Genomic DNA, 20,911 nt, shown 5'->3' with positions numbered 1-20,911 from the left:
TATATATATATAGCAATTTACAGCTTCCTGTTTCAACTGTGTGTTCTCAATGAGAAACAGATTTTAAAGAGTCTACTGTATTTTCGGTTTTATAAGTGTGACAAAGTGGTCAAATCACTCGCATTGCAAGCATACAAGTGGAATAATTAATTATTATGCTAATGTGTGTGTACTTGTTTCTACTACAGAGTGAGGACCACTTGTGCTATAGTTATGTCAAAGTGAGGTCTTTGATATAAAGTGAGGACCTCTTCAATGTCCTCACTTTGTTAGCAGCTCTGTGCTTTACTAGTTTGGTTTAGAGGTATGGTGTGATTTAAGTTTGGGTTCAGTTTAGGGTTAGGTATAGACCAGTAATGGTTAGTTTTAAGGAAAATGTCTGGGCTAGGCATAAATAAAATGAACACATAAAAATGAATAAAAGTCAATAAAGAAGCACACAGGGTGCACAAGGTGAAGAAGTGACTGAGGCTGTGAGTCAAATGCAGTCGGGTCCAGGGATTTATTTAAGTCTGACAGCGTCAGGAGAAAATATTGCAATAAAAACTGCATCCCGCTTTGTAAACGAGGGTGGGAGCAGCGAAAGCTTTGCACTTGTGTGATCATTTGTAGTCTCTTTCCCACTGACTGCAGCTAGGGTTTGCTGCATGAGGCTTCAGTGAGTCGGACCACTTGTCAGTGCTTTGGAAACCTTGCTGCTCGCTGAGGAAAGTGCCGGCACCAAAGTCTCCAATAACACCAGGAAGTCACTAGATTTGTTGCTTTTTTGGGGTAAAAAAAGGAGTTGTTTGAGGGGCCTCAAAACTTGTTAAATCTAGAGGTATAGTCACTAAGTTGGCAACGCTGCTAATGCTCTGTAGCTGCTCCGAGAGAGACTCGCTCACTTTGAGAGGAGAAATATCCTTTGGTGATTGATTAGGTTTTTCTCCTGCACCTGCACATCTTCTCCACTTCCCCCAGCAGCACCTTAACACGCACAAAAAGCTGCCAAGGCTCCAATTAAACTAATCTGGAACAAATTGAATTGTCATACATTTTCCTTCCCAAGAACTGACTTGAAAGTTTAAGCACAAGAATAAATGGAATAATTTTTTTTTTCTGAATGAGCCACCTGAGTTAGGCTCCTGTATTTTTTGTATACAGTATATATTTCCAAAAAGATTACTGCAAAGATAAAATTAGCTATTCATTAACTATATTCCAAATCATAAAAATATTGCATGGTTTTAGATTCGAACCAAATTTATTTTCCTCCAGCCCTTCTCGTGGCTCGTGTAATGCTTAAAGCATTTGTCTGTGTTATCACATATGATGCTGTGGTCTGTGAGCGGCATCATTGGTCCAAACATTCTCACATAGCCTCCACTTCCTATCTTTTTTTTTTTACATTCACCTTTCAATTGTAACAAACAAGAAATATAAAAAAATACACTGATATTTATTTCTTAAATCTAGACTTTGATTAAAGGAAGCTATGTGAAAATGTAATTTAAAAAAATAATGGAGATAAATTTGGGATTATGTTAAAATAATTCTAGCCACGTCAATTCTAGACGTCATGTTTTCACATCTAAAAACGAACTGAATGATGCATTACTGAAAAAGAAAGAAAGAGAATTGGCCGGGCACTCTGCCGGGGAGTTGCCTGTCGCTTGCGATAAATGAATGTGTGCTTACTGATGATGAAGATCATGAGAAGCAGTGATAGTGGTTCTTTTGATGTCCATGAAACCAAATGGTCAGAAAACTGTCTTACCGGTTTCATGTTAGACTGTAAGAGCTTTGACTTGTAACACAGATGGATGTTGTATCATATTTTTCTTTGGTAATGTTGAATAATAGCAAATGAGTTTGATAAGAACTCTTTGCGATTGTTCGATTCCATCGTTTCTCCACTGTCCTGTCTGATTTCTGCAACACTGTTTTATTATTTTCATGTCTGGACACCAGGGGAAGCAGCAAAGGCAAAGACATCAGTACCATCAAATCCCTCCGTGTGTTGAGGGTTCTGCGTCCACTTAAGACCATCAAACGTCTGCCTAAGTTAAAGGTAAAGTTCAGCAGATGTACTGATTTGGTTGTTTCCAGAAGCATTTCCTGTGAAGTTTTGTTCTGGAGAAAAACTCACACCAGCTGGTAAAAGGGATCCCCGATTAGTTGTAACATTAGACTTTATTTGATTAACATATATTTTAACTGTAAAATAAAGACTGTAAAAATACTGTAGGCCTTCAGGGTGGATAAAGCTCGCTAGCAGCCTCGCACCGAGGACCTATCCACGTCATCATTTACCCAGAATGCTTTGCGTGTAAATAAAATGGCCCTGTCCGTGTTAAAATATATTTTTAAAAATTTACAAAACTAAACAGGCTACAGTATTTTTACAGTCTTTACGTTACAGTTAAAATATATGTTTATCAAATAAAGTCTAATGTTACAACTAATCGGAGATCCCTTTAAAACCTGTCTTGTTGAACAAAGCTTAGTCCCAGTGACATCTTTTTTTTGTAATAAATATGAAAGCATTTTTTGAAAGAACATTGATATACTGCATAAAAAAGTTTTTTAAAAAAATCATGCCGCTGAGATAACAGTTGTTGAACAAATAACAAGAAGTAACGAGATGTGAAGTCAAAGGAGAATGTCTGCATTTGAACAGAGCATCCTGCACTGGAGATTTATCCAATGGCTAACAACACGGACTGTAGAGAAGAATCTGAAGTTACTTTAGACTATGTTGAGTCTGTATCAGAGAGAGATGAAGAAGAGTAAGAGGTTAAATAATATTGTTTCAATAAACAAAGATCAGGGAGTTCCTTTTCTTCATGTCACTTCCTCTTTCACTTTAGCTTTACTCAAGTATTAAAGAAAATATGCCAAGTATGTGACACAATTGGTAAAATTGTGTTTATCGTGCCAGGTTTCTTAAATATAAAGATTTTTTTATTTTTTACTTTTTGTATTTGAAGGATGCACATCACACACTTTAAAGTTAATGATCTGTCGTTGAACTGACTGCAAATTCTTATTATTCAAACTGATATTATTTTTTTATTTAAGACCTGCAGAACAAGATTCTGGTTATTACTGGGGTTTATCAGTTGATCCTCTTTTAATACTTGTTCGTTCTACCAGCTAATATCTACTCATAAATCCTCTCCTTTTTGCCTTGCAGGCAGTGTTTGACTGTGTGGTGAACTCTCTGAAGAATGTATTGAACATCCTGATTGTCTACATGCTCTTCATGTTCATCTTCGCTGTTGTGGCTGTGCAGCTCTTTAAGGGCCGCTTTTTCTACTGCACAGACGAATCCAAAGAGTTTGAACGTGACTGCAGGTCAGCTAAAAAAACACTAAAGTTTACCTGTTAGTCCTCAAGTTTTACTACTAATAAACTGTGAAAATATTTTAAAAATTGCAAGTAAAGTCATACCACTGTTGTCATTATTAATCCCACTACACCCTGTATTGAAAATGTATTAAGAGTTCGATTTTTGTGATTGAAATTGTGTAGACTTTGGAATTTTTTTTATTTTTATTTTTTTCTCCTAGGCTTTGGAATTTTCTTGAATTTTAGACGTGCATGTGTTTTCACCTAGAAGACATTTTTTTATTTTGTCAAAGAAGAAGTCAAATTCATGAAAGGACTGAAGCATCCTCTGTTTGAAGTCACATTTAAACAGAAAACAGTAGACTTGTAGAGTGTATATAGGTGCTTTTTTACATTGTTTCTGTGCGTTTGTATTTTTTATGTATTTTTATTCTACACTACCAGTCAAAAGTTTTACAACACCCATGTTTTTTATTTGAAATTCAAGCAGCTCAGGTCAAATGAACAGTTTCATAAGGTGCACAGGTAAGTGCTGAACTGCCAGAGGTTAAAAAAACAAAACAAAACTGAAAGTCAATGTGTCTGAGTCCTGTTTCCTTCACCATCACAATGCACTCAGATTTTGGTGGAAACTCTGACAGGAAGAGGTGTGGCAGACTCAGAGCCACAACAGCATCAGATGACAAGTTTCTGAAAGTCCACTGCATTTGTGATAGGTGGCTCACAGGCCCTCAGCTTCAAACACAGCTTAGTAAGCAGTCATAGAAAGCAAGTCTGTTTTAACTGTGAAGAGAAGACTTGGTGTTGCAGGTTGACAGTTCAAGTTGCAGCAAGAAAACCATCTCTAAGACCTCAGAATAAGGAAAATAGGCATGTCTGGACCATTAAACACTACCAGTGTGTGAAAATCGAGCCAGGCAGGATTGACCCAGGCCAGGGCGCAGGCAAAGTCCAGAGTGCAAGAATGGATATTTAATAAATGAACAGCTGTTGAGGCAGCAAAAACTTTCGAGGGGAACACAAAGCACAGGGAGACATCCACAAAGGGCTGGGTAAACAGCAAAATGAACCATGAGGGAAGAAAAGACAAGACACAGAAAATAAAGGTGAATAGACGAGGGAGTGATTGGACACATTTGGTAAGGAAACATGAGGATCATGTGTACCTGGGAGGGAACACAGAGGCAGCTATACACAGGGAAACAGAAAACTAGAAAAAGCAAAGTAACATAAACACAGACCATGACAGAGTGGACCTGTAAAGACTGGAAGAAGGTCTTGACAGATGAATACAAATTTGAAATCTGCAGTTCATCACTTCCCTTTGTACCTTTTCAAGCTGTTCATTGGACTTGAGCTGTTTGAATATCAAATTTCAAAAACTGAAACAACGAGGCTGTTCTAAAACTTCTGACTGGTAGTGTATGTATATTTGTGAAGATGTTTATGTGAGTGTGTTTTTTTTCCTTCCCACTGCAGAGGCGAGTTTTTAGTTTATGAGAAAGATGAGGTGAAAGCTGAGAAGCGGGAATGGAAGAAGTACGATTTCCACTACGACAACGTAGCTTGGGCCTTGCTCACCCTCTTCACGGTCTCAACTGGAGAGGGGTGGCCACAGTGAGTACAATCCTCACACACAACCAAGTGAAAAATATACAGGGTGAGTCAAACTAACCCAAAAAGTTGCAACAACAACTGGGAACATTGCCACTGATGCACAGCTATTTGGCATGTTCAGTGTGCTGAACACATAGCTGATGGTGCAGGATCCAATCATTAACTCACATAAGTATCTCTGTAGAAAGGCTGTCACAGTCCAATTCTATCTTTGATTACCTGTGACAAGAAAAGTGACTTCTTTGGTATGCTACATGACCCCTTCCCATTGGAAAAGTTTTACTTTGATCCAATAAGACGGCCATGTTCCAGACACACTCACCTATTATTTGCAGAGGTTTTAAGATATTTAATTTTTCCCTTCTATGTAGTAAAAAGGGTGTCTTGAGACTTTTGAATAAACCTGAACATGCAATTATACCTGTTGATGATCTAGCCTAACATTCTAAATTTTAGGTTTTACCGTTTAAGTTATTTATTTTAACCCAGAACTCATTGTTCTGAAGACTACTTCCATAAGGGGTACTAAATGCAAATTTATTGTTAGTGTTCTATAAAAAACTACTTCTGCCATATAATAATTTTTAAATGACCAGAAACAGCAATATAGTAATGAGGTTAACTTTTCATTTGCCAAAATACTCACAAAATATCACTCATTGCCAGAAAAACTTTTAACACAATGAACAGAGGTGGAGCAACATTTTTGGCAACATTAGTCAGACTACAAACCCCATTCAGTAAATTGGTTGCCAAATAATAAAGATTGATAAACCAGTCATTTAAAAAAATCCCAAACGTCATTGCTTTACTTGTGAAGACATGTTCTTGGGAGTTGTAATGCTACCTTATACTACATAAACTGAAAATACAAGATGACACCTGGTCTCTTGTGCCTTTTTTAATTATTTTTTTGAGTTGTTTGTTTTTGCCTTCTTTTACAACAGTGCCACAGATAATAATGGTTATTTTCTTAATAGTCATTATTTTATTTAAGCTTATTAATGAGTTTGGTGATGCCTGATTAAAAGTACCGGTACTATTGAGTTAAGTTGCAATATCCTCCAGCTACAAGGGTGGTTGTCAGGGGTTGCAAGTGTTGTTTCAAAGATTGTTGTTTTTGTTGTTTTGTTAATTGATTGCAATTGCTCAAAGATTACCTTTTAGTATTAAAAACCCCACAGAGCAGACAGGTGTGGGCCAAATCTGGCGTCAAACTGGCTGACTGCTGGCATGTGGTTTGTCAACCACATGTGTTCCAGGTCTGCTAATGATGGCACTGTTTTTAAGATGCCATGCCACAACTGGCCCAGTTGGGGTTTGATTTATGTGCTGCTTTCCCATTCATGGACCACATCTGTCCAAACACCAATGGAATGGAATAGAATTCAACTTTGTCATTGCACATCACAAGTACAAAGCAACAAAATGCGGTTTGCATCCATCCAGAAGTTCTTAGCAAATATATATATTACAAATGTACAGTAAATTACAGTATAAGTAATTGAGAGTACTTATGAATGGGAGTAGATTATCTATACAGTTTACACAGTAAACTGTATAGATAGATAGGTGTTTCAGTCCATGTGTTGTTATTGTGTGTACGAGGATACAGTTTGTCATTGTGCAGATGTCAGGAGGCAGAGTTCAGAAGTGTGACAGCTGTGAAGAAAAATCTGTACCTGGTGGTCTTAGTCTGGAGGCTCCTGTAGCGCCTTCCAGAGGGCAGGAGCAGTCTGTGTGCTGGGTGACTGGAGTCTTGGATCATTTTGCCAGCCTTTTTCAGACACTGCTTCATGTAAATGTCCTCAATGACAGAAGGTGGTGCTCCGGTGATGCGCTGGGCGGCTTTATTGTCAATGATGACAAACCACTTTTACAAAAAAGTTTTTAATTTTCTACAAGTTCTAGACTAGATCTGGCAAACCAGAGTGCAAAATAACTTAGACAAAATTGAAATATTGTTTTACTCTTTCATCTATTAATTCATTTAAACCTTTCTTTGTTTTGTCTTTTCTACTTTTAGGGTGTTAAAGCACTCGGTGGACTCCACTTTTGAGGATCAGGGCCCAAGCCCAGGTTACCGGATGGAAATGTCCATCTTTTACGTGGTGTACTTCGTTGTCTTCCCTTTCTTCTTTGTAAACATCTTCGTGGCTCTCATCATCATCACTTTCCAGGAGCAGGGGGATAAGATGATGGAGGACTACAGCTTAGAAAAGAATGAAGTAAGGGCAGCTTTAGAAAGGAATGATGTTTCTTAAAAAGCTGATGTCTCATTTTTAATGTTTTTCAATATTTAAAAGCCAAATGTATTTTTCTTTAATATTTTCTTTTCTATACTTCTTCAGAGAGCCTGCATAGATTTCGCCATTAATGCCAAGCCTCTGACTCGTCACATGCCAAAGAACAAACTTAGTTTCCAGTATCGCATGTGGCATTTTGTTGTATCGCCTCCCTTTGAGTACAGCATCATGGCTCTGATTGCACTCAACACTATTGTCCTCATGATGAAGGTACCAGAGCAAACCTAATACAGGGTAGTTAGGTCTGTGTACTTTTTGGTCATTTGATTTTGTTTTAAAAGAGATACAGAAAAAAAAAGAATGGTTATTTGTTTTTTCATTTTAAAAACAGATATTAGCAAAAAGAAAAATGGATGGTTTTTTCTATTTTCATTTTATCCTGCAAAAATGGAAAAACGGTCCATCTTGTTTTTTTTTAGCTAAAAGTTTACACCATTGTCAAGGCAACTCAACGCTGTGCAGTGGAACCTGTTGCTGCTTTCAGTTCCTCACCATGGACCTCTTGGAGAAAGAATTCATGTGCTAAAAGCACCAGAAACTCCAGGAAACAGTTTAAATAATCAGTGATATAAAAACTTTAAGCTGACACCTGTTAAAGAACTGTCAAGCTAATCAATCAGCTTTTTTATTGTGGATGGCTGATTTGCAAAACGTGTTTATTCATCATGTAAGAAAGCGTGATGAAAAATTAGAAGCCAGAATAATTGCACAGAAAATCAAATGAATACTCAGTTGAAAAGATTTATTCTTCAGCTCTTAAAGGGGCAATATTATGTGTTTCTCAGGCATATATTTAAATACTATACCATAATAAAGTATCTACACTCACCGGCCACTTTATTAGGTACACCACGCTAGTAACGGTTTTGTGGTCATAAAGGGATGGACATGGTCAGCAACAATACTCAGGTAGGCTGTGGCGTTGCAACGATGCTCAATTGGTACCAAGGGGCCCAAAGAGTGCCAAGAAAAGATTCCCCACACCATGACACCACCACCAGCAGCCTGAACCGTTGATACAAGGCAGGATGGATCCATGCTTTCATGTTGTTGACGCCAAATTCTGACCCTACCATCCGAATGTTGCAGCAGAAATCAAGACTCATCAGACCAGGCAACGTTTTTCAGCCTCAGTTTCCTGTTCTTAGCTGAAAGGAGTGGCACCCGGTGTGGTCTTCTGCTGCTGAAGCCCATCTGCCTCAAAGTTCGACGTACTGTGCGTTCAGAGATGCTCTTCTGCCTACCTYGGTTGTAACGGGTGGTTATTTGAGTCACTGTTGCCTTTCTATCAGCTCGAACCAGTCTGCCCATTCTCCTCTGACCTCTGGCATCAACAAGGCATTTCCGCCCACAAGACTGCCGCTCACTGGATGTTTTTTCTTTTTCGGACCATTCTCTGTAAACTCTAGAGATGGTTGTGCGTGAAAATCCCAGTAGATMAGCAGTTTCTGAAATACTCAGACCAGCCCTTCTGGCACCAACAACCATGCCACGTTCAAAGGCACTCAAATCACCTTTCTTCCCCATACTGATGCTCGGTTTGAACTGCAGGAGATTGTCTTGACCATGTCTACATGCCTAAATGCACTGAGTTGCCGCATGTGATTGGCTGATTAGAAATTAAGTGTTAACGAGCAGTTGGACACGTGTACCTAATAAAGTGGCCAGTGAGTGTATGTCACCGTTAGTTGTTATTAAAATGCTGTTTTTATGTTTAAATAGAAAATAAACTTATCTTCTCATCACTTCCTCTTCTAAACACCTTGACATTGGCCTCTGACTCTTTAAGAACCACCTTCTGCTTCTGTCCCGCCCATTTCAGCGCACAGGGGGTGGGGGGTTCGCACGCGCGCTATGATGCAGCTTACTTGGCATTTGAAAATACATTTCCTCAAAGGTCTTTTGAATCTGAAAAGAGCATCACTGAGTGAGGTAGTGTTAGGAGCTCAGCAGACAGTTTCAACTTCTCCTTCTGCTTCTGCTGCTGGCAACGCTAAAAACTAGAGATGTGACGTTCCTGAACGATCCGAATCTTTTGAACGGCTCTTTACAACGAACGATAGGAGCCAAGTTGCGGCCAGTAACAGGACATTTGTAGTTTTATTTCTTTTGTTCCTCATATGATCTTTTCATTTTTTCATACTTAAATGGCTCCCGCTTTGCTTTTTCAGGAAAAACAGGTAGAGCAGTGGAGTAAAGAAGCTCACGGGGGAAGTGGTTGGGGGGTTTCCACTTGATAAAACACATTGGTTCTACCCATGTAACAGGGCGACGTCATCACGTTGCGGTACGTGATGACGTATTTCCCTACATGATGACGTAACTCATTCAAAATCAAACGGCTCTTTTGAACGGCTCTATGAAACAAATGGCTCCCCAAGATCCGGATCCCTTCAAAGAGCCATTTATCCCTTCTCTACTAAAACCTCCTCGAAGTCTTGAGTCTAACGTGGACATAACAAAACCCAAACATCCTGGTCACCCCACCCCTTTTTACATTGTCACTCTTACATTGGTATGTTAACAAGTACTTGTTTATCCTGCTGAGGAGGGACACATTACATAGTAACATACTGATTATCTTCCCGTTTAAAGTAAATTACTCTAACTGATCACAAAGTGTAAAATGTAAGACTATATCTAAAATTCAGTTAATCGGTCACAAAGTCTCTTTCAATCCCATTACCAGACCATTTAATGTGGAACTAGATGAGTTCTTTAGTTATCTAGTTTTAGTTATCTTCAAGTTTGATACTAATAAAAAGATTGTCATTTACCAATTTTTGGAGTATAAAATAAAAATAGAATAACCATTAATTTTCTGTTTTTCAGTATTTGTTCTCAAAACTAAAATTGAATGACCAAAAAGTAGATGGACCTAACTGAAACACTACACTGAAAAAAAAAAACTTTTTTCAATAACTTTTCTCATTCTTTTTCTGTCTTTGTTTGTCAGTTTCAAGGTGCATCAACATCATATGATAATGTCCTAAAGTACCTAAACATTGTGTTCACCACTTTCTTCTTTATGGAATCAATCCTTAAAATCATCGCTTTTGGCTGTGCGGTAAGGCTTACGTGATGCAGTTACACCTACATACAAACCTTGTTCTTTTCTAGGTTGACCCGGTCTGTAAGTGCTAGAGTTTCATTGCATTTTTCATTTATAAAACAGGATATTTCCGTAGACAGATCTAGAGCATGTTCTTTCTGTTCCTAAAAAAAAAAAACAGAACAGATTGTGTTGCAATAACCCCTCCTTGTTCAGCAGCAGCATTGACCACCAGTTGTGTTTCTGGCATAGATATTTATTTAAAGTAGGCAAAGAAAGCAACATGGGTTAAAGCCAAAACAAAACTAAAGAATTAGAATTTTCTGCAAAAATGCTGTGTGAGTGCTTATTGCTGAAAAGGTTTTGCTGAATAGCTAAAAAAGCTGAAACTAGCCTAAAAATAAGCATAAGTATTATATTATTACATTATATACAATATATCATTAGTAGTATATAATTAAGAAAAAAGTAACTATAATAGCTGAAATTAGCAAAAAAAAAGAGACAGCTTTACACTTCAATCATTTACTCATCATACACATTCACACACTGATTGTGGTGAGTTACATTGTAGCCACAGCTGCTCTGGGGAAGACTAACAGAAGCGTGGTTGCATGCACCAGCACCATTGGCCCCTTTGACCACCACCAGTAGGCAAGGAGGGTGAAGTGTCTTGCTCAAGAACATAACAACTGAGACGGATGGAACAGGGGATCAAACTGGCAACCTACCAGCTACAGGACAATTCCCCTAACCACTAGTGAATATAGAAAACAGCTGAAATTAGCAGAAAGCAGCTGAAAGAATCATCAATAGCTTAAAATAACAGAAAGAAACTGAATAAAGCATAAGAAAGTTGAAATGATCAAAAGATTAGCAGAAAAGTTCAGAATCGTAGCTAAAATAGCAGAAAAAAGCTCAAATCAGCAAAATAGTAGCTGAAACTAGTACAAAGGAGTTAAAAGATGCCAAACCATAACAAAAGCTAGAAAGTACAGAAAAAGAGTCTAAAGAAGAGGTCTATAAAGTACTTGAAAGAAAAAACCAATTAAAAGTAAAAATATGCTTAACGGAAAATGACTGGTAAAAAATGGGTATCCCTGATTAAAAAAAAGAACCTAAGTAAAATTCATAAAACTGCTCACAATAATTGGGAAAGTAAAAGTACTTTTACACACACTCTTAGAAATAAAGGATTTACTTAAGCAAACTGGTTCCACTAAAACAAGTTGAGTAAATTGAGCAATGTTTACGTTTAATTTTAAAGAAAACGTAAATTCTGGATCATTTACTCAACTCAGTTTAGTGGAACCAGATAACATAACTTGGTTAAGAAAATTCAGCACATTTTTTTTATTTATCATGCATAAACCACTACTTTCGTCATGAGTCCAGTCATGTTAATATTTGTACCCAGTGGTGGGCAGCACTGATCCAAAAATTAGTTCCACTACCCCTAAAGCACTAACTCAAATATTTACATCCCCTAATTCTAAAGCACTAACGCACTGAAAAATTTAGCAAAAGCTAATTCTAAATCACTAAAATAACCTAGTCAACCCATGAACACTGTTCAACAGACAACATGAGTCACATATTGCCATGTTGCTCTCTTGAGCCTTACCATCGACATTATATTGCCATGTTTGAGTTAATTTATTGTCACCTAGTGGATAAGTAACACATATATGAACAAAATGTGAAACAGCTTTCACCCTCAGCTCTTAACATTTGCGTTGATCAATAACATTTATATACCTCAGTTAGTGCTTATAAATTTAGCTTATAAATTTAGCAATTGCTAATCCACTAACAAATTTTAAATTTAGCAAAAGCCCTAAAGCACTAATCAGGAAACTAGTTCCCCTATTAGTGCTTTAGTGCTTTAGGGGAACTGTGCCCACCACTGTTTGTACCTTATAAAAGATATTGTGAAGTTTTAAAGTAAAGAAGTAAAAGTGTCCTTTTTAGATTTTGAATGTAGTGAAATAAAAGTAAAAGTTACAATTAAAAAAAATACTTGGCAAAATTACAAATCCTCAAAAAACTGACTAGAGCACTGTAACGAAGCCACTGCTTTTCTACGCAGTTTTGCTCAATTCTAATCTCCCTTCACTGCTCCGTCTGGGAATTCTCCCATAGACAAGGATTTTTCTGGTAGTATTTCAACTGGGCCAATCAGCGAACAGAAGAAGTTGTGAACGATGACATCAAAGTCTACCTGCAGTTAGCAATGGCATTGAAGGACATGAATACAGCCATTCAGTCCATGTTGACAAGGCTTCCAAATTAAATAAAATTCTTATGACGTCTGTAGCGCTCATTTACAGCCATCTCATTCGGCTCGGTACTAGTCTCATCCCAGTAGTGGATGGTTGTTCACAGCGCACGCAATGTCAACCTGGCGCACTACATATGTATGTCATAGCATTAGTGATTAGGTAAAATCCTGATCCAGTCATTTTCGACTTCGGAGTCCACACCTCCAGCAAGCAATCATTTCTCAATAGTTGAGAGTCCAGACTCTCTGTATGTAGCAAAGCAAAGCATAAGGGACTGGTTTGGTTTGGAGGACGTTGAAGACAGCTCTGACCATTTTCCATGACAAAAAATGGCAGAAAAGGATAAATATCTAAAAAAAACATAAGTTGCTGAAGTACCAAAGTCATAGCATGAATGTCCTGTAGGAGCTGAACATTTTGATAAATTGTTGAAACACAAATTTCTTGATAAGTATTCACACAATAAACACCGTGAATTGGACATTTCTCTGAGTAAAAAATAAAAAATACATCTCACATTATCATTGTTTTATTTATTTGTTTATTATTTATTTATTTATTTATTTATTCATTCATGTTATGGAATAATTATGTATATCTGTTTTACCTTGACACTGTCCAGTAATCATAACTCATATGATAACTAGTTTCGGCTGTTTTAATCTATCGGCCCAGACTTAAAGACTCCAGTAATGCACGACCCATTTTATTTTGATATTTATTAGGTATTGCTTTTTGTTCAAATATTCATTTTTTGGAATACAGTTAATTCTTATTAGTCACATGATGCATAAGAAAACAATGATTGTGGGCGGGGCTTTCAACTCAACCATAGTATGCAAGCTTTACTCCAAAAAATACAATATGGCAGCCCCATAAACAGGACGTGTTGGCTTCAATTTTGAAATAACAGATTTCTTTCTTTCTTTTTTTTTATTAAAGAACAATGTACAACAAGTTTACAAAGTACAGTATACCATACAAAAGTAGTAACAACAACAACAGCCAGGGGTTAATACAACATCATGCACAAAATATTGAAGTTAGACAATACACTGAGTGTTTTAATTGCCTTCCAGATTTTTGAATGATAGGAACTTATAGTTAAATAGATCAATTTTAAAAGTCACAAAGCAAGATTTTTTTCTGTTGAACTTACATTTGTGAATAAATAACTTAGCTAAAAATTAATTAAAAAATAAATTATTTTCTTCTATTCTTAAATAAAATAACAGGAGTGGACAGAGGTGTTTTGTCCACTATATGTACAGTCAGATGTGCCCAGCTGTCGGTGAGGTCATCCACCATCTTATTGGCCTTTTTGAAATTCTTCTCTTTCAGAATTTCTTCAGAGATGCCTGGAATGTTTTCGATTTTGTCTCAGTCTTTGGAAGCATTACTGACATAGTGGTGACAGAATTTTGGGTAAGTGCTTCAGCTTGTTTGAACCCAATACCGTGAGCTTGCTACAGGTCAAAACTAGAATGTCAGAAACAAAAAAGCAACTTCTTTATTGCTGTAAACGTTTCAGTCTTATGGTAAAGCATGGCTTTTATTTTACATTTGATAGTAAGAGATGTTAAAAAAAAACATGACAAGGGATGAATCCTGTCTTATTGGTGCATTGACAAAATGAATTACTGAAAGTTTTGAATGTATTTCTGAGTTAAATCTGTCACATGTCACTGTATGTATGGATCCCTGAATGCAGAATATTTTGTCTTAAAATTCTGTCAAAGGGGAATAAGAACACTGGCTCAAAAATCCACCTACTGAGAAAAAAAACTTACCTTTTCTAAAAAAAGAAAAGTGTAAAAATTAAAAGATTATTAGGGATATGACACAAATATGTAACTAGACTGGGTGATTTGTACAGATAACAGAAACTCAGCTTAAGAAGGAAAAGAACTGTTTCACTGTTGCTAGATGTATTTTGTGAAAAGTTACTTTGTCTTTTACTTGATTTAGAAGCAGTACTGGACATTGTCTTTATCTCACTAGGATTTTATTGTTGTTTGCATGTTTGTGTATGTGATTACATTATAGCTGACTGTATAAAGTGCTATATTTGTGAAATTCAGAAACGGTTTCAGCCTCTCTTTGCTGTACTCCTCTCATAGATTTAGTTCAGTTTTTGCAAGTTTTCGAATGGAAAAAAAAGCACTTATCTCTCACTAAAGTATGTCTTTCCCTGACACAGATCTGCAATCTGACTGTTTTGTCAGGTGGTTAGTGGCATCCTCCGGCTACATTAAGGGTGCTAATTATTGGATGGTTGCAGCCCAGTCATTCAATTTTTTTTCTGGAAAGCATATTGAGTGAATAATTTAAATTTTTATATTTGTTTGTTTTTTACATGAAGGAAGTGAATTGATAGTGGTTTTGAAACAGCTAAAGCTGCATCAAGGAGAGGCTGAATCTGTTGTTTTTCAATGCTCTTCTAATGATGCCTATAATGATCCTGTCTTCCTCTTCTATCTCTTTACATGCTTTCTTTAAACCTATCTACTCTGTTGGCGCCCTATGCCCTCCTTACACTTCCTACTTCTCTGATTAAATCCATCCAATCAAAATGCACTATGAAATCCTCCATCGTGTTTCCCATCCATGCTGCGCCTTGACGTGGTGATGGTGGTGCTGTGATGATGGTGATGGTGTGTGTTTTGCCCCATGTGCCCCTGTTCGACAAAACCCACGACCAACCGCCACCTCCTCCCCACAAATATATATATACATATATATTTATCCACCCACAATTTACTTCAACTTAACAAAAACTTGTAAAACAAATCCTCCTCACCATTCATCTTTCTACATCTTCGCACATGTAGAATCTGGTTGGTTTGTAATTTCTTTCTCAAAGCCTCCTGCTGCATTCTCATTGGCCATGCGATTCCCCGAGTCCTTCTTACCCCTACCCACCCAGTCCCCCCCAGTGCATGCACTTCCTGGATGAGACCTTTTAAACTTTTAGTATTCAAGAACACAGAGAGGTTAATTGTCACATTAGTAAAAACTAAAAATCCTCATTGGGTTTAATAAAATTAATTAATTAGCAGTAGTTTTTATAATGTGTGAATTTTTCATAAACGGCATGGGAACCCCACCAAAATAATTAAAGAGACGTTGCTTGATCTAAGCATGTGCAAAAAATAAAAGTTAAATAAATTAAAGGAATTGTAATTTCAAATCGTTTCTTTGCTGCAATGCAATTTAGCCACAGCTCAGATCATATAAATTATTTAAAATAAACTGTGGGATGTAAAAGTCCTGGTGTTAAAAATGAACAATGCTATGAATAGACTGAGTACATGAGAATAGCATATGATGTTTTTATCATCCGTTATAGAGGAAAAAATAAAAAAGAAGGATGTGTCAAAGTGTCACCAACTCAAGCTGTCTTTATTGAGCTTTATATGACTGTGGCTTATTGTTAATACTTTTTAACAACGACTTGTTGATGCTACATTATAGCTTTATCAAGCAATTTTCAAATTTTGGAGAAAAGCAAAAAAAGTTCAAGTTCAAGTAATTTTGAATCTTACTGAACCTTTCACAAGAAAATGTCCAAAATCTGAAATGATTTAACAACAAATCTGATTATTATTTTTAAATAAAGGAAATTTCAAGTTTTGCTAGCTCCTTATCTTTTTATTTTGTAATATAAAAATGGAAGAACAAAATCATAGAATTTACATGAGACTATTTGATCATGACAGCAAAAACAGAATAAAATAACTTTAGCCTGGCAGGTTGTTCTATCATTTTAAAATGTTGAGCTTTTTTTTTTTTTTGTAGTGCAACAGAACGGTGAATGTTTTGATAATAGTTTCAAATATGCTAAGTCCCACTTGTCCCCTCCTGGTCTGCATGTGGACAGTTCTCAGAGAGTCTGCTGCCGTGCCATGACTGCACCCAGGTCGCATGTTAATCCCTTCCTGCTCCTTCCCCTCCTCCTTCCTCTCACGCTCCTCTTCCGACCTTGTCTGTCGACCACTGATTGTGTGCAGCTGATTGTGTAACGTTACGTTTTATGAGAATTCATAAAAGTTAACAAATGGATACATTAACAAAGCTGATCTTAGCAGATTCAATCAAAGGCAGCTGGACTTAGATTTTTTGAAGAAAACTGAATTTAAAAAAATGTGTGTCTGCTGGACTTTGATTGAATTTACTAGGATTATCGTGTCCTGGATGACTGAGAACCATCACCAAAATATTTACTAAGACTAAAAGTTTGGACCACATTGAATTATTTGATATTGGCTGACTTTTATTTTTAGTAGATACAACTGTACTTTAATTTGAAAACCAATTTGACACTCCCAGTCCCATTCATGCTCTCAGCTTTGCTTAAAATACACTCTGTCTGTGTGTGTGTGTGTGTGTGTGTGTGTGTGTGCGTGCGTGCGTGCGTGCGTGCGTGCGTGTGTGTGTGTGTGTGTGGTTGACAGGCAAAGGTCTTTGTGCTCCAGCTTGTGTGTTGCCTGCTTGCTTTTCAGCGATCAGTGCATTTGGTTAACTTAAAAACAAAAGATTTGAGATTGGATGATGACTTTTAAAATTTTTTGATCTTTTATGCATCCTTCTCTTCCTTACAATTATTATTTTTTTTAAACTTCCCTCTAACTTTCTCTTATTTAAAGTTTACACTTGTATCACCTGAAGGCTTTTATGCTTTAAGTTTTTTGGGTTTGACTTCTTCCTTTGGCCTTTCTTTCCCCAGCTTTTGAGTTAGATTTTGTTTTTTCATTTTAAATTTATATATATATATACTGTATATTGTACAATAGAGAAAGACTGTGACAGTAGATTATAAAGATTTGAGAAACTCACTGTGTTCCATGCTTGTGTCTCAGAATAATTTTATCAACTTAAGCTTCCTGAGGTTGTTCAGAGCGGCTCGCCTCATAAAGCTCCTGAGACAAGGAGAGACGATCCGCATCCTACTGTGGACATTTGTCCAATCCTTCAAAGTATTCAAACATTTATAGATCCACATAAAGTACACTAAATTAGAAGACGTGATGACACTGACAGTTACTTCCTGTCTCCTCTGTGGTAGGCTTTGCCGTATGTGTGTCTGCTCATTGCCATGCTCTTCTTCATCTACGCCATCATTGGCATGCAGGTGAGTTCAGCTGAGAGGCCTGATAATAAGCTTTACATTTTGAAAAATTATTGATATTGTATCAGTTGACTAATTGGGATAGCATAGGACATAAAAAAGAACATACAAAAACTCAGACATATGAGCAATTAAATTTAAATTTGAAACATATTCAAGAATGTCGTCTTAATTTTCTGAAAAGATTTTGATGTGTTGCATGAGTTTTAGTTTTTATATTTAAAAAAATGTTCCCTTGTTATATATTGTGACAACTAAAGCTACGTTTGCTCTGCAGACAAATGCAACCTAAATTTGATTTGTTTTTTTCATGACAGTTTGAACACAACAAAATCTTTTTTTTTTCCAAATCCGTCCCAGTTCTTTTCAGTATGTGGTTAAAAAAATTGGATACATATCTGATGTTTTTCGAACACTCCTGTTGCGTTTCATCCGACATTTTACTTCATCGAGGTGAAGGTGAGCGGCTCAATCCAAGTATTTAGAATACTGGAACTAACCTGGTGCAGTTTAAATCTTGTAGCTCCACACGGCTGCAGCTACAGTCCAGTTGCTTCATATTTTTTTTCTTTTAATTTTCCATGTCCTGGATGACTGAGAATCCAAAGAAACTTATGATAATAACGTTGGTCTCGGACTGTATCGATATCAAAATTACTCGATCAATATTTTAGTTTGTTCCAAAAATACATGTTGCACCAGAAGCAGGTTCAAATGTAAACGCCGAACTAAACAAGCAGATTGCATCATAATTTAATTGACTCTGAATGAAAAACTTCAGAATCGACATGCTAACAAGTAGCATCCATGTTTACTTAAATAAACAGCGTGCTGAATGTGACATCACGTCATTTTCTGTGCATACGGGTCACATCAGCGTTGTGGAGAGTTCACACTGGAGTCTGGTGTAGGCCATATTTAAAATATAATATAAACAGCCATGAAATTATTATGTTTTTGTAAAACATGCATGAAGACCTGCAATGTGAACGTAACCTAAATTAACCCCCAAAATTTGGAGACATTTACCTTCCAAGCTATAATAAAATTTCCAGTAGTGATGTGAAACTTAACTGAAACTGAAACATTAATAATTGTGCAAAGTGACTATCTGATGGAAATGGACTGTGATGTAAAAGTAAATGAAATATAATTTCTTAAACTGATATTTTTTATTTCTATTTTTTCCTTCTATCAAATGTTTTACCAGATTTTGGCAACTAATTTGGCATAAAAAAAATTTCATGTTCCCATATGACATTTTATGTCCTCGGTTTGTAAAAAGCAGCTTGGTAGTCCTGGTCTCTGTTATGTTTCATCTAAGACCTGCGTCACAGTACGAGAAAATCATGCAGATCTTTGCTCTTCCGACAATCTTAAGGAAGTCCAGATTATCGTGATGGCTCTAAAGAAAATCATAGCAGATATTCCCGCCGTGGTTGGTGAGTTAAGAGTGATCTAGTCGGCTCAGAAGGACGTCTGGACCGCTCCGACCTCAAATTGGTGATATTCAACATGTTTGATTTTTGGCCAGATATCACAGTGTGTGTAGTGCTCACCCGAGCTCGCAGCCTGTGAATGAGACGTGTAGCCAATCAGAAAGCAAGGTGACGTAAACACGGAGGGGATTCCAAAATACGGAAGTCAAAAAAACTTTCACGACTCACCAGAAAGTCTGCTGGATGTTAAAAGTCCTATGGAATTATTTTTCCTCTGGTAAAAATAGTCCACAAACAATCAATATTGTTTCTTCCTCGTCACAAATGTTTATTTACTCTGAACTCACGTCTCTCTGGAGGTCACGTGAGATTTTTCCTCGGACATCTGAATTCTCGCGAGATTTCAGGAAGTCTCGCGTGATTTAATAACTGACACCTGGATGTTCCTGAATGAAATATCTTTTCGTGTGTGGTGTGTTGTCTCATGCCGTGTGGCTGTACATCACACACTGTAGGACCAAACCTGTTATATCCATGATTTTTTATCCTCACGTGTGGGCTCTATCAGTCTTTGAAAATCGCCCAACTGTTTTAAAATCTTGTAGTGTGACTCAGGCTTAATAAGTTGCAGAATATGTATAAAGATTTTGTTATGCGATGTAAGTTCTTTTGTTAATATTGGTTTCTTTTTCCACTCTCTGCAAATGTTTAGTTGTTTGGAAACATAGCAATTGACATAAAAGAAGAGAGTGCCATCGATGAGCATAATAACTTCAGAACCTTCATTATGGCCCTAATGCTGTTGTTCAGGTAAACCTTAATTTCTACATTCTTTGGAGTTATCTTGATTCTGAATCTTTAATTTTCGGGGCTTCTAACAAATGTTGACGTGCATCGAGAAATAATTGTGCTTCGCCCATGCATCCTTTCATGCAGGAGTGCTACGGGTGAGGCGTGGCATGAGATTATGTTGGCCTGCCTGGGAGAAAAGAAATGTGACCCAGACTCAGGAAACACAGGAAAGGAATGTGGCAGCACCTTCGCCTACACCTACTTTGTCTCCTTTATTTTCCTCTGTTCTTTCCTGGTGAGAAATCTATTACCTAAACTAATCTCTGACTTTTAATTAGAAGAAAAAAAAAGATTTATTTGTATTCCCCCCCTCCACCCAGATGCTGAATCTCTTTGTGGCTGTCATCATGGACAATTTTGAGTACCTGACCAGAGACTCCTCTATCCTGGGGCCGCATCATTTGGACGAGTATGTAAGGATATGGGCTGAGTACGACCCTGCTGCATGGTGAGTGGCACACACACACATGGACTCACACAACAGCTCTCATCCATGTAAAATCTGAAATAGTTAGATAAATATAATATATACATATTAGCTATATACATAAGTACAAAACAACAGAGGAGGAAAACAATAACAATGTGGGCACATGCTTTGGATGAAATTTAATACCTAACCTTTTACTTTTTCTCCCGTCCCAAAATGGGGCAAAGTCTGAATCCAGGAGGTCTGATGACGAAACATCGTGTCAAAATAAAACTCAAAGTTCAACTGTTAAAGTTGCTCACCTGAGCTAAAAGTTTCCCAGCATTTTTTAATGACTTTCCCTTTTGTTCTTTAACTCCTCTACCTTCTTTCTCAAATTTGGCCTATGAGATAAACATTACCCTCCCCTTTTTATGCTTTTGATTTTACGTGTGTGTGTGTGTGTGTGTGTGTGTGTGTGTGTGTGTGTGTGTGT

General features: G+C 37.1%; 1 protein-coding gene across 12 annotated transcripts in view; it reads left to right on the top strand.

Annotated features, from left to right (window-relative positions):
* cacna1ab (calcium channel, voltage-dependent, P/Q type, alpha 1A subunit, b) overlaps nt 1–20,911 on the top strand; it is a gene marked incomplete at its 5' end in the record, with an annotated part of 93,529 nt that overhangs the window by 24,287 nt on the left and 48,331 nt on the right. For all 12 annotated transcript variants that reach the window (XM_014022055.1, XM_014022056.1, XM_014022059.1 and 9 more), the window contains 12 exon segments: nt 1,951–2,050; nt 3,176–3,336; nt 4,810–4,947; nt 6,974–7,175; nt 7,299–7,463; nt 10,210–10,320; nt 13,929–14,012; nt 17,447–17,563; nt 17,653–17,718; nt 19,867–19,964; nt 20,091–20,241; nt 20,327–20,454. In XM_014022055.1, coding sequence (XP_013877509.1) covers nt 1,951–2,050; nt 3,176–3,336; nt 4,810–4,947; nt 6,974–7,175; nt 7,299–7,463; nt 10,210–10,320; nt 13,929–14,012; nt 17,447–17,563; nt 17,653–17,718; nt 19,867–19,964; nt 20,091–20,241; nt 20,327–20,454 — 1,521 coding nt within the window.

The sequence above is a fragment of the Austrofundulus limnaeus genome, unplaced genomic scaffold, assembly GCF_001266775.1.
Source record: "Austrofundulus limnaeus strain Quisiro unplaced genomic scaffold, Austrofundulus_limnaeus-1.0 Scaffold316, whole genome shotgun sequence".
NCBI classification, from domain to species: domain Eukaryota; kingdom Metazoa; phylum Chordata; class Actinopteri; order Cyprinodontiformes; family Rivulidae; genus Austrofundulus; species Austrofundulus limnaeus.
Note: the sequence above shows the minus strand (reverse complement) of the source record. Positions and strands in the feature narration are given on the sequence as shown.